Below are 14,590 nucleotides of genomic sequence, written 5' to 3' on the forward strand. Positions count from 1 at the left end.
GGTACTTGTCAAATCCCCCCTCCAAAAAAAATATGCCAAGAGGAGCGGAACAGGAGGCTCTTTGGATGAAGCTGAGCTTTAAAGGGGTTGTAAAGGAAAACATTTTTTTCCCTAAATAGCTCCCTTTACCTTAGTGCAGTCCTCCTTCACTTACCTCATCCTTCCATTTTGCTTTTAAATGTTCTTCTTTCTTCTGAGAAATCCTCACTTCCTGTTCTTCTGTCTAACTCCACACAGTAATGGGAGGCTTTCTCCCTGGTGTGGAGAAAGCCTCTTGAGGGGGACGAGCAGGAGGGTCAGCATACCTCCCAACATTTTGAGATGAGAATGAGGGACACCTACCCCCTGCCACACCCCCTTAAAGGAGAATTATCCCTAAAAAAGGGTTCATTAAATCCACAAGGGCTTTTTTTAACCACTACTATTCCTTTATTTTGTCTTTTAAAATGTCTTTTAAAATGTACAAATGCAGCAATTTATAATTTGGAAGAAAGGTTTAGCACTGGCAAACACTTTTTGAAAGATAAAAAGTTAAAAGGTTTTATATACAGCTATATGGATCAGACCAAAAAGAGGGACAGATGAGGGGGAAAGAGGGACAGAGGGATATTGCTCCAAATCAGGGACAGATGGGAGCTATGGGGTCAGGACGCTCTCTACATTGCATATATAGAAAGGAGCTGTGTGTTAGTGGGCGTCCTGACACTCCTGCTCGCCCCCTCCCCCTCAAGAGGCTTTCTCCACACTAGGGAGAAAGCCTCGCATTACTGTGTGGAGTTACAGACAGAAGAACAGGAAGTGAGGATTTCTCAGAAGAAATAAGGACATTTAAAAGCAAAATAGAAGGATGAGGTAAGTGAAGGAGGACAGCCCCAAGGTAAAGGAAGCTATTTAGGGGGAAAAAAAATACCTTTACAACCCCTTTAACAGATAATAATATAAAATGTGCAGCGCTGTAGTGAGAATGAAAAAAGTGAAAAGCCGTGCAAGAAATTTAACAGATGCAACAATGTTAATTAAATGCTAATTAAACATCCTCTTAAGTATGTCCAATTGCAATACAAAAAATATCTCCTATAGTCCGACTTAATCAATGCCAAAAACTATTCAGCCACTGATGTGAAAGAAGACTTACCAAAATGCATGGTGTGATACATTTGCCTATATGTCTCAGTTTACTGCTCCCTGCTAGCCATATGGGTAGAGGTAGAAAGGAATTTCATGTGTGATTCATTCCTCTGACAGGTTATTGACGTGCTAATGTCCCCTCACTATTCCAAACGTTAATTGATCTATTGTGTTGTGTGAAGAAGATCTGTGTTTACCCTTAAAAGATGTGTATTGTATCATCAGGCTAAATGATTAGAGAAGTAGTATGTTAATTATTCTGATTGCTTCAGTGTATTAATTAACTCCACTGATGTCTTTATCTAAAGAAACGTGTCTGCATGGTCGGCTCCGACTTGTCTCCTATAATCTGTATGGGAAACCCCACTGTGTGAGGGGGGGCGTTCCTAACAGGTTGTAACCACATATAAGCTGAGTTTTTGTGTCATTAAAGTGTCTTGTTCTAGCAGTAAGCCTGGACTAATGTGTGGCTTAATGGGCGATCTCAGGGATATTCCTCCTAGTGGAATATTGGGGTGATGTTCTTATGGAAGAAGGGAATCTTTGACGGGGATATCATACCGATACCGTCACAATTGGTTGGTAGCAGTGGGATTTTCCCTTCTATTCCCCTTCACACCCGGATTCCAAGCAGACACTGGAAGAACTACTGGAAGTTCGTGGAAGGATTGCTAGCAACAAAACCAAGCAGGTCATCATAGCAGAATCAATGGAGCTAGACCAGGAGGACGGGATTGCAGCAACGCCAGCAGTACAAGAGATGGAGACACCAGTGATTCAGGAGGAGGAATCGCCAGCCAACAAACTAATGAGAGAGAAGCTAGCTTGGTTCGGCCCGAACCCAACGACGGATGTGGTGCTGAAAGTGATGGAGCTACAGGAGGCTAAAGAAATAAGAGACAAACAAATAAGAGACGCAGAACTACAGGAGGCTAAACAAATAAGAGACGCAGAGCTACAGTTAAAACTGGCAGCAGTCCAACAAGCAGCCGCACCTTCTCCGAACAGTGAGTACAGCACAGCAGACGCAAGGAAGATTCCGTTTAGCGCTTTTAAAGCTTTTTATGAAAAGGACTGTGAAATTGATAACTACCTGGCGGATTTTGAGCGACAATGTAACCTGCACCGAATAGCTAGAAGAGAGTGGGTTGCAATATTGTCAGGCAAACTGTCAGGCAAAGCTTCTGATGCTTTCCGGACCGTGCCAGATCAGGATATCCATAGCTACGCCCGGGTTATAGAAGTGCTCCTGGCTCGTTATGCAGTAACCCCAGAGTCCCATCGACAGAAGTTCAGGGACTCACGCAAAACCACGAAAGACTCTTACGCGGAATGGGCATGCCAGTTGTCCCTGTCGGCCTCTAACTGGGTTAACAGCAGCCAGGCCACCACCGCAGAGGACATTTTGCAACTAATGCTCCTGGAGCAATTTTACAATCACATCCAGACGGATGTCAAAGATTGGGTGAGAGATCGCAGGCCCATGACTCTACCAGAGGCCGCGAAGTTGGCAGATGAATATGCGGATACTCGCAAGACAAACCAGGTCACACCACGGCTACAACCTCCACGACCAACGGTGCCCTCACACCCACCAGCCGCTAGATACCAACCACCTAACAGACCGATGACATCTAGCCCTCGCTATCCACGGCAGGAGGACAACGAACAACGCTGCTTCCGGTGCAAACAGCTGGGTCACTTCAAGCAGAATTGCCCCATGAACGACAACACCAGGTCAAATTGGTCTCAACCTGGGTACCGCCCACCAGCAGCAGCCCATTGTGTAAACTCGGCTTGGGATCTCCAGGAGCTGGGTCCGGAAGAACCATCGGACACCGTTTACGAAGTCCTCACGGTACAATCTGGTATTACGGACAACAGGGAACACCATTGTCAGCTGGTCATGGGCGACAGCCATGAGACGGAGGGGCCCTGGAGGGAGCTGGGCAGAAAGAGGCACCGCCAGCTACCCCCCAAGAAGAAGAGGTCCTGGAAGCCGTATAACAAGCTGACCTGGGAGGAGAAGAAGCGACTGGAGGAGAGGGAGTCGCAGCGGGCATCCCAGATGCGGGCCGAGATGTTCACCAAGGGCCCACCGGTGGCCCCTTACACCACCACCCAGTTCCTGATGATGAAGGACCACGTGGAGAGCCTGCAGGACATGAGCAAGCAGGAGCTGATCCGTGAGTACATAGAGCTGGAGGAATGCATAAGCCGCATGGAGGAGGAGAACAACCACCTGAGGTCACAGCAGGCTGACCCCCCCAGGCTCCATGAACTGGAGATGGAGCTGGAGAAGCTCCAAGAGGAGAACCGGCGGCTGCGGAGGGAGCAGGGGGTGGCTGACCTTATGGGGCTCTGATTCCCCTCCCCCCCCCCGGACTCTGAGCACCAGTGCTACAGCATTTCAACAAATATAACTTTTTCTTTTTATGAATCTCCTGTGATTGTCACTTCAGAGCCATAACCTACCCCCTCCCATAGCGGGACACCTAGATGGCGGCGCACAGACCCATTCGCCGTCTTCACACTGACTTCTGGTGAGTTTGCAGATCGCACAAAGACTTGGGGACTGACCGGCGTGTGATCTGACGACCCGGTGACATACCCGAGTCTGAAGCAGTTGCCAAGGGAGGTCAGTCATGCCAAACGGAGTTAACCTCGGACTAAAAGCTCTGAACCCGTCAACCCTACTGGACCAGGGAAGGTCCAACCGGGTTTGCCGGAGCAGGGAGCAAAAGGGGGGCCATTGTGATACATTTGCCTATATGTCTCAGTTTACTGCTCCCTGCTAGCCATATGGGTAGAGGTAGAAAGGAATTTCATGTGTGATTCATTCCTCTGACAGGTTATTGACGTGCTAATGTCCCCTCACTATTCCAAACGTTAATTGATCTATTGTGTTGTGTGAAGAAGATCTGTGTTTACCCTTAAAAGATGTGTATTGTATCATCAGGCTAAATGATTAGAGAAGTAGTATGTTAATTATTCTGATTTCTTCAGTGTATTAATTAACTCCACTGATGTCTTTATCTAAAGAAACGTGTCTGCATGGTCGGCTCCGACTTGTCTCCTATAATCTGTATGGGAAACCCCACTGTGTGAGGGGGGGCGTTCCTAACAGGTTGTAACCACATATAAGCTGAGTTTTTGTGTCATTAAAGTGTCTTGTTCTAGCAGTAAGCCTGGACTAATGTGTGGCTTAATGGGCGATCTCAGGGATATTCCTCCTAGTGGAATATTGGGGTGATGTTCTTATGGAAGAAGGGAATCTTTGACGGGGATATCATACCGATACCGTCACACATGGCTACACAATTAAGTGCAGCCGACTCGCATTAGTATCATAGGGAATTGCTGCATCTTTCTCCTTTATTCTTGCTGGTGACACTCCGGATAATGATGTTGTGACTAAAATCCAAATTAAACCGGACACAGAAAGAAACTCGGTGTAATGGTGTATGGCAGGGGTGTCCAAACTTTTTTCAAAGAGGGCCAGATTTGATTAAGTGAACATGCGTGAGGGCCGACTATTTTGCCTGGCATTCTTTGAACCATTAAAATTCTGTCTAAGTGTGTTCGTCTGAGCACTAATACACGGCCCAACAAGAATTCTCTTGCCTTTGTGGCTGTGTGTGGTGAAGAGATGAGCTTGGGCGTGTTATTTGGATATACTGTATATATTTTATTTGTGGCCCCAACGAATCCCAGAGCGCTGCTTAGGACTAAGGATGAGCTTGGGCGTGTTATTTGGATATACCGTATTTATCGGCGTATAACACGCACAGGCATACTATTGCCATGAATGCAGCCTCACCATTGCCATGAATGCAGCCTTACAATTGCCATGAATGCAGCCTTACCACTGCAACCAATGCAACCTTACCATTGCAACCTCACCATTGCAACCAATGCAGCCTCACATGTGCCATAAATGCAGCCTCACATGTGCCATAAATGCAGCCTTACCATTGCCATCAGTGCAGCCTGAACGATGCCCATCTGCAGCCTCGGAGGGCAGAGGGAGGGGGCGGGACAAGTGCCGACAGATTACAAACAGGAGAATGTCTTGTTTACCCTGTGGCCTCTTTAATACAAAGTCCTGCCTTCTATGATAGACAGAACAGTCGTCCAATGGCATCCCAGGAGACGGGACTTCCAATAGAGACGCTGCTGAGTAAACAGGAGATTCTCTTCATGTAATCTGACGGTGCTCGTCCTGCCCCCTCCCTGTCCCCTCCAAGGCAGCGCCAATAAATACAGTATATATCTTTTGTGGCCCAGGGGGCCACAAACAATATATATATCCAAATCCTCAGGGGGGCCATATTAAATCAACAGGGGGGCCGCATTTGGCCCCCGGGCCTGACTTTGGACATGCCTGGTGTATGGTGTAATATTGTTAAAACAAATCTACACCCAGGTGAAACATCTTTTCATGCAAGTAAAAAGCGCAACCCCGATCAGCCATCACAAGACAGCCTCTTAAGCAATGCACACTCACCACAAAGGTTCTTTAAAACAGCATGGGTGAGGTGGGGGATGTCCACCAGCTCCAATGTCAGGGATCCTTTACACTCTCGCAGGGTAGAACCATATGTCCCCATAATATTAAAGGCAATCAGACAAAAAGTGCCTCATGGTGTAGTATTTATTTAAAAAAGGGTATTTATTTAAAAACGGGTATAAAACACATAAAATTTGCTAAAAATCAAATCAAACATGTTTATGCGAATCGCGAACGGTAATTATAAAACCGACACATCGTACCACCATATGGGTGATCCATTGTGGCAATGGTTTTTGATGTGCTTATAGCGGTTTGATTTTTAGCTACAGTGTGTACAGTAAAATGGTGGCTACAGTGTGTTCGAGTGCTGGGAGTTCGAGTGCTGGGAGGGTGTCATATAACTTCCTCCAGTGATTGAACCCCCCCCATCGAATTCGCTGCGTATGTGCTGCATATCAGATCAGGGTAAAGAGCCACTCACAGTGGCTCTTTATCATGTGATGAGCTGTGTCCAATCACAGCTGATCAGTGATCACAACGTAAACAGACTTGCTGGTTATCGGCATGCCTTTCCTTGTGCTGTCACAGCGTGAGGAGAGAGCCGGTAACTGGCTAGTTCTTAATAATTTAAGGGGCTGAGCCATCTGGTGAGGGTCACCTGGTGGCACCACCCCTTTGTGTCACAGGTGGCCTGCCCCTTACCGATTTAGAAACTGTCAGACAGCGATAGCCTTTGTCACGAGCATGGCTTCTTTTTTTATTTTTTCGTTGTGATTGACGATGGATCTACATCCGGAGGACATTGTTCTTTTGTTTTTAATAAAGGAATTGTCAAAAACTGTGCATTTATTTATTTTTTACACCTTTTTGGGGTGAATGAGTAGGTCAATGTACCCCTACTCATTCACATGGGGGGGCAGGGATCTGAGGGCCCCCTTGTTAAGATTGCAGATTCCGATTCTACACCTGCCTGAAGACCTCCACAACCATTGCCCAGGGTTGTGGTAAAGAGGCCCTTGTCCCATGTTGAGGGAATTTCCTAGCTAGCCTGCCAGGCATTTCCATTTCCTAGCCTGCCAGGCTGCATGCTCAGATAAGGGTCTGGAATGAATTTTGCTGGGGACCCCATGCCCTTTTTTTAAAATCTTGCCGTAAGGGTCCCCTTAAAAATCCATACCAGAGCCAAAGGGCCTAGTATGGATTGGGGGGGGGGGGCCTCATGCCGTTTTTTTTTTCACATTTATGTATTGCCAGCATATGTCAGTCAGTTTCCTGCAGCAGGTTCTAAACACTGTACAAATGCACCCCTTTACAGGCAGACTAAGGGGACCCCAGGCACTACATTTAATGGTTACATTTTTATGATTTCACTTTAAGCATCATTAAAATCACTGCTCATTTAACCACTTCAGCCCCGGACCATTTTGCTGGTCAATGACCGGGTCACTTTTTGCGATTCGGCACTGCGTCGCTTTAAGTGACAATTGCGCGGTCGTGCGATGTGGCTCCCAAACAAAATTGGTGTCTTTTTTTTCCCACAAATAGAGCTTTCTTTTGGTGGTATTTGCTCACCTCTGCGGTTTTTATTTTTTGCGCTATAAACAAAAATAGAGTGACAATTTTGAAAAAAAATAATATTTTTTACTTTTTGCTATAATAAATATCCCCCAAAAATATATAAAAAAACAATTTTTTCCTCAGTTTAGGCCGATACGTATTCTTCTACATATTTTACGTACATTTTTTTCACAATAAGCGTTTATTGATTGGTTTGCGCAAAAGTTATAGCGTCTACAATATAGGGAATAGATTTATGGCATTTTTATTAATATTTTTTTTTACTAGTAATGGCGGCGATCTGTGATTTTTAGCGGTACTGCGACCTTATGGCGGACACTTCGGACACTTTTGAAACATTTTTGGGACCATTGGCATTTTTATAGAGATCAGTAATATAAAAATGCATTGATTACTGTAAAAATTTCACTGGCGCGTGTCCCTATTGGCTGCGCTGCAAGATAGCGTTATATTACGTGATTTTGCGCAGCCGAGCAGACCTGCCGCCGTAAACCTACGATGGGCGGTCGGCAAGCTGTTAAAAAAAATCTTTATATAAAAAAAAAAAATTTATTGATACATGTCCCCCAGGGCATTTCGCAAGCCCCCATACCCTTTTTATGGTCAATAACTTGCATATAAGCCTTCGAAATGGGGACGTTGGATTTTTCAAGTTTGGTTCCCAAAGACTTTATTAGGGTACGCAGTTCAGGTCCAAAATGTTTCCACGTTCAAGAGTTCTAGCGTGAACTGAACCAGGGGGTGTTTGGCCTCTCACTAGCCAGCAGCCCCAGCAGATGTTGAGCTTTCACTTAAGTGACACTCTATAGCATTTTCCTTCACTCCTACCCTGGTAGTTATATAAAATTGTATGTAGGTAGGAGAATTAAAGGGCAGAGGAGAGCTGGCCAGCACAGAGAATAATTAGACTATACTTGGAGATGAGAGGGCTATGACATGTAAGGAGGGGAGTATGCTAGGAAATTGACTTTTCCTGGAGTACTCCAATGTTCTAGCACAGTTCATTGTAGATACAAGTGAATACAAAATCAAATTAGATGATTTTTTTGTATGCTTTTACTTGCATTTTTAAGGTTGGTGTCTCTAACCTTCAACTCCAGCTAAGGCTGTCTTTTCGTTTTCGGTAAAGCAGAGAAGGGTTAGAAGTCCTTTTGGCTTTTACTGTTGTCTGCAATTTTATTAGGGAGATTCTCAGCTAAATTGATAGATTTTGCTCTGACAAAGGTGTTTTGTTTTTGACACCAGCTAAATTGGGCATTTCAATCTCAGGGACCAGGAGAAATAGAGAGGGTGAAGCTCCTTGAAGGAGACACATAGAGCAATTAAAACCTGACCGTGGTTTTTGAAAAGAAAGGTTTGGGTCTAGATAGACTTTAATTTCTGCCCCAGTTCTGTCCAAATGCATCGGACTTGTGTCTAAAATACTAAAATACTGATAGAACAAACAGTTCTCAATAATAATAAATGGTACAGTCAGGTTGTTGAGGGGGGGGGGGGGGGGGGGTGCCGACCGATCATACTTAATGAGCGGGGGGGGCATCCATCCACCCTAGTTGTTGAGCGAGAGGGGATTGCCGTGATTGCCGTGTTTGAGCCCGGGCCCCCTATTGGGCGGGACCCATGGGCTTGAGCCCAGTCAAGCCCAATGGTAAGTCTGGCCCTGCCCAAGGCAATGATCAGTCCAGAGCTGCTGGAAGAGATGTTGAAGGCATTACAAAGGACCCTCTACTCAAAGAAGGAGGGAAACTTTCGGGGACCTCATTGAAGGAGACAATTGGACATCCCAAGGTAAAACGGAGCTCCAAGACGCGTAAAGGGTCAAGTCAGAAGCAGTCGGCAAGATCCCCTATACGCTCTTCTGTTCTTTTGCTTGCACCCATTTTTATTTTTTTTTAAATGTCTTTTTTCAAAATTATAATTTTTTCCAAATGTTTTTTCCCCAATTTTGTTTTTCAAAAGAAATGTTTTTCCAAAAAAAATCTACGTTTTGATGTATAAATTGTGTATGACAAGTAGATCTTGTGGGCGTGAGAGCAATTCATAGAGAAGGAAGAAAAATAATTTTTCTAAGCTCTGTGCTGTAGCTATGACATAATCCACTCTGTCTGTGAACATTTTAAAGTTTGTTTGGCGTCTGTAGGTGAAAGTATGAAGGAGCTGAAACTTTCGGGAGCGGACTGAGATTTTAAGGATTTGAAGCATGCTTTTATTGACTTCAATGTTAAAAAAAGTGGATTTTTTTTTTAAATATTTTTTTTTTTGCAAAAATGATATTGCTGAAGCATTCCTACTAATTATGTGAGCAGACTGCAGTTCCTCTTTAAAAGCAAAGTAAAAAGAAAAAATTATGGCAGCAGGATTCGAACCCAGCGTCTCTCTTCATCGGCATCGCTACCACCCGAATTACATTGGACCCTACAGTTCTACTTGTTCAGAACACACTTCTAATTCCAGTTACTATTCCAGTTGTATATTAGTGTAAGCTCCGCCAACCAGGCAGAGTCCAATGCCTTCTAGCGGGTTAGTGTAGCTCCGCCCAACACGCAGACTCCAATGCCTTCTAGTGGATTTGTGTAGCCCTTCGGAAACTCCGCCTTACATGTAGGCTTGTAAAGTACTCTGTCAATTCGTTTAGCTTTGCTGTTCTGTCAAAAGTTCCAATTTATCCAACCAGTTGGAGATTTGATAAGTTAGAACCTTTGACAGAACACTGCTCACCAGCTCAGGCTCTCGCTATCACAACAGCTGATGGGCAGTTCCATGTGGCGCATGAGCAGTGTGGCTCGGGCACATATCGACAGAACACCGTGCCTTCTGTAAGTTAAAGTAGTCCCCACCCACCACCCTAGGCTGGTATGTTTTTTGCAAGTTTAGCCCCGCCTACACGCAGGCTGCAGTGGCTTCTTGAAGCTCCGCCACAACCACACCGCTGCCATGTGCGTTAAAGCTCCGCCCACCACTCGAACTGCAATAGCTTGTGTGAACTAAAGCTCCGCCCACTACACGGGGCTGCACCAACTGCAGTGAATTAGCACCGCCCCCTCTTCCTGTTACCTAGGAGAGGCATTCTGTAGACAAGTGTGCAACACAGAGAGTTCCATAGAGAGCGCATAAGAGATCTCCATCCATAGAGAGGGAGAGAGAGAGAGAGAGAGAGAGAGAGAGAGAGAGAGAGATTGAGGGGCCGGGGTGAGTGTGATATATGGGGGAAATGGTGTACATCTGAGTGTGATATAAAGGCAATATGGGGGGGTGGTATACACCTGTATGTGATCACCCCCTCCCCCTTCCTCACAGATCTATCTAATAATAGGGGGTAAGAACCCCTTTTAATCATCATGCGCCCCCCCCCCCCTGGTCACTTTGGGGAGATTCACCCTCTTTTTTTGGAAAACCCCAAAATTTCCAGTTGTCACCAGAACAGGAAGTGAGGACAAATCTCCCATTGGGGACACGTGCCTTATAGGGGATTCCCCTTACTTCCTGTGATGTCACGGACAGGTATGTGCGCGCCTGTGTAATTAAACATCCAACCAGTCAGATGGAGTTCTAAGTATTTTTTTTACTATATAAACTCACTTTACTGTTAAAAAAAAGTGTAAAACTCCGGTGGGTGTAACAATTTTTCGCCTGGGATCACACCAGTGCGATGTCAGAGATCGCATGTGATTTGCACCCACACAGATCACATGCGTTTTGGAAGCAGACTCAGCCATACAGTTTGTAGGGCTGAAATCGCATCGCATTCGTACCAAAATTGTGCAGGATCCTTTTTTTTCCTTTCTCTGCACCAGAATCGTATCGCCTGGGTGTTCAGACCTATGTGATGCGATTCCTGTCCGAATCCACAGTTCGCAACGATCTGGGGGAGGCGTCATTAACTTTGTACTGACACCCACAGTGGTTGGCATAGGGCAGTGTGAACCGCCGGAGATGCAGGTGCGATGCGGGAACTCGTACTGGATTTGCAGGGTTTCCCGCATCGCGATTTTTGTTGCTGCCCGCTTAACACATGTGTGCGGCGACGGATGGGCGGGCTTTAACTACTTAAAGTGATTGTAAGCCTTTGTTTTTGTTTTGTTTTTGTTTTCGGCATAAAAAAAACGATGTTTTTCGGCATGTAGAAAAAACAAAGTTTTTCCAACTGAAGGGCTGAGGGCTGAAGATGTTCCCAGCCTGGGAAAGGAGGTGTTTCGGATGTGGAGAAACTGGGCATTTTAGGGCTAAATGCCCCTACAGTTCAAGTACGGACATTAGCTGAGGAGGACTTTAGAAAAAGCTCTTCAGGAGTCAAGGAGGGTGATATATACGGTAAGCCAGGAAAACCAGTAATAAGCACCACTTAACCATTATTTTATGGTACGATTCATACTATTATATTTAACAGGATTGTATGGAGCAGATTATATGTATTTATGTGTAATGCAATATAGCCTTATTATTTCAAGGGATAGTCATGTGACTGCACGGCACCAGCTTCTACTGTGCAGAAATAAGGGATTATGGGTAAGAATGTAGTAAAGCTGGGTATATACACTTAAGTTTTTTTTCCGTTTACCTGGCAGGCTAAGCATCAAAAAACCGAACAGGTTCCCCATCCACACGAGGAACTCCTCTGTTTCCATAATACAAAGATCAGCGCTGCACTTGGCTGCAGCGGCTGATCATATGACAGTTTCCAACAGTCCCTTTCAACAGAAGTCTATCTACCGATCAACTTCAGTTGAACAGGATGACCACACACAGATCAGAATTTGTCTGGCCTCTGCTGAACTGGCTGAATATGGATTACATTACATATCCTTGTGTACCCACCAAGAGGGCCCATAAGGAACCAGTTTTATCCTCCTGCATTAGTTATGTAATAACTTACTCTGACAAAGCCATGAGGCAGCCATTTCTCAGACTTTCAATATAACATCAATGCCTCTGGAAATGTTTACACATGCTGTCCTCTAATACAATGGGAAAATACTTAATATTGCTGCTTCCATTGTTTTAGAGGTCATGTCAAACATTGGGTCCAAAAAGCTATGTCAATATCGGTCAACAATAACTTTGCCTTTTGACATATCTGCCCTATTTATGTATAATACAACCGTGGCTTCTAAAGTTAGGAAATGTTTCACTATAGAAACTGATGCAGGAAGTATATGCCCATGTGGGAATGGCTACCCAAACTTTCCAAATAAAAGGCCAGCAGCAAAAACTGAAAGGGGGAGCTCCGTTACAATACCGTATATACTCGAGTATAAGCCGACCCGAAATTAAGCCGAGACACCTAATTTTACCACAAAAAAATGGGAAAACGTATTGACTCGAGTATAAGCCTAGGGTGTCCATCTGCATGCCTCACTTTGCCTCACTGTGTCCATGTGCATGTCTCACTGTGTCCATGCCTCACTGTGCCCATGCCTCACTGTGCCCATGCCTCACTGTGCCCATGACTAGACTGACGTTTTACATGGGAGTCTACGGAAGGGGTGCCCGGCTTTGAAAAATCGGTGCTCCCCGGCCGTAGGTCCCCGGACAACAAACTTTGCACACTTGTAGAGGAATAGTGGGGCTACATGTGTGCCAAGTTTGGTTGGTACCGGGTCCCCAAAGTCCGGGAGATCAGGCGCAAAAAGGTGACTCGAGTATAAGCTGAGGGGGGCATTTTCAGCACAAAAAAAATATCCTGAAAAATTTGGCTTATACTCGAGTATATATGGTAGATAAATTGAGAAAGAAAGACTGTGCCAGAGGGTACTTCACAAGATCAAAAAAAGAACTTCACTTGGGGATGACACTAGCACCCAGTAGGAAAGACAAGACAAAAAGAAAAGAAAAGGATAACAGACAAGAAGAAAGGGAAGTGAAAGGAGTTACATTGTGACACCCACTCATTCTGGAGCCCTTACCTTTCACTTTCAGGTACGAAATTGTCTGTTCCATGACTGGGGGGATCAGCTCTCCTTTGTTTTTGTTCTTTAGGCTGAACAAAATAAAATATCAGACTTATAGGAAAGAAATTAGGTCATTCCTCTTTTCATATCACAGTGACATCACCAGTTCCTAATGAACCGATAGGCTGAATGATAGCTTATGCCGAACATGACTACTTCTGATGGCCATGAGTGAAAGGTTCTCCTTGAAACAGAACTATAGTCATAGAGCTATTGCCAGGTAGATAAATATTTTAACCCTTTCTGAACATATTCTGAAAATGCTAGTTGTCTGGTTCTCTTTGCCTTTAATGCTTTCTAAAACACTGACCGGGAACAAGCCTCCAGAAAGTCAATGTGAAGGCAGAGCTCCTGTTTTGCAAGACTTTTCTACAGGGAAAATACTAAATCTATTGGACTGGAATAACAGCCAATGAACTAGTATTTTCAGAAGCAGGCAGCTTCCAAACCTCCTAAGGCAGTGGTTCTCAACCCTGTCCTCAAGTACCCCCATAAAATAGCTGTCCAAAATACCAAGCCATTGACTCTGATTTAAAGCACCTGTGCAAGATAAAGGAAAACTTGCAAACATGGCCTGTTGGGGGTACTTGAGGACAGGATTGAGAACCACTGTCCTAAGGAAATAAATGAAAACCTGATTGGATCCAAGGCACTGGTAAAAAGATCCATGAAAAACAAATGTCATAGTTCAAACAGCATCTCTAACTGGCAGCATTTGCAATGGGCATCACTTCCACATGTTCCACCAGCTGAGTAGCATTTGTCTCCTTAAGCACTTAAGCCCTGGACCACTTGCCTGGCCAAAGACCAGGCCACTTTTTGCGATTCGGCACTGAGTCGCCTTAACTGAGAATTGCGCGGTCGTACGACATGGCTCCCAAACAAAATTGGCGTCCTTTTTCCCCCCACAAATAGAGCTTTATTTTGGTGGTATTTGATCACCTCTGCGGTTTTTATTTTTTGCGCTATAAACAAAAATAGAGTGACAATTCTGAAAAAAAATTCTATATTTTTTACTATAATAAATATCCCCAAAAAAATATAAAAAAAAAAAAATTCGCCTCAGTTTAGGCCGATACGTATTCTTCTACATAATTTTACATATTTTCTTCTACAAAAATCGCATTAAGAGTTTATTGATTTCCCCATCACAGACTCCCCATCACAGACTCCCCATCGCAGATCTCCCCCCTATCACAGATCCCCCCCCATACACAATATTACACTATAACATCCCAGCACTCCGCCTCTCTGCTACCTCAATCACACAAGTCGCGAAGCATGGCAGGTCGGACAAAGGGCGGGACTTTGCTAATGAAAGGCAGGTGTTTGATTGCTGAAACCGCCCCGCTGCTTAACTCAAAATACCCGCCTTTTGTCCAGACCTAAGGTAGCTGGGGGGGGGGGTTGCTGCGATATTAAA

The 14,590-nt window shown here is 44.8% G+C and overlaps 1 protein-coding gene across 2 annotated transcripts in view; it reads right to left on the minus strand.

Moving 5' to 3' along the window:
• ARHGAP8 (Rho GTPase activating protein 8) overlaps positions 1 to 14,590 on the minus strand; it is an 89,893-nt gene that overhangs the window by 18,793 nt on the left and 56,510 nt on the right. For both annotated transcript variants that reach the window (XM_040345807.1, XM_040345806.1), the window contains one exon: positions 13,123 to 13,196. In XM_040345807.1, coding sequence (XP_040201741.1) covers positions 13,123 to 13,196 — 74 coding nt within the window. The remainder of the gene's footprint in view (positions 1 to 13,122; positions 13,197 to 14,590) is intronic.

The sequence above is a fragment of the Rana temporaria genome, chromosome 3 (assembly GCF_905171775.1).
Source record: "Rana temporaria chromosome 3, aRanTem1.1, whole genome shotgun sequence".
Taxonomy (NCBI): Eukaryota; Metazoa; Chordata; class Amphibia; order Anura; family Ranidae; genus Rana; species Rana temporaria.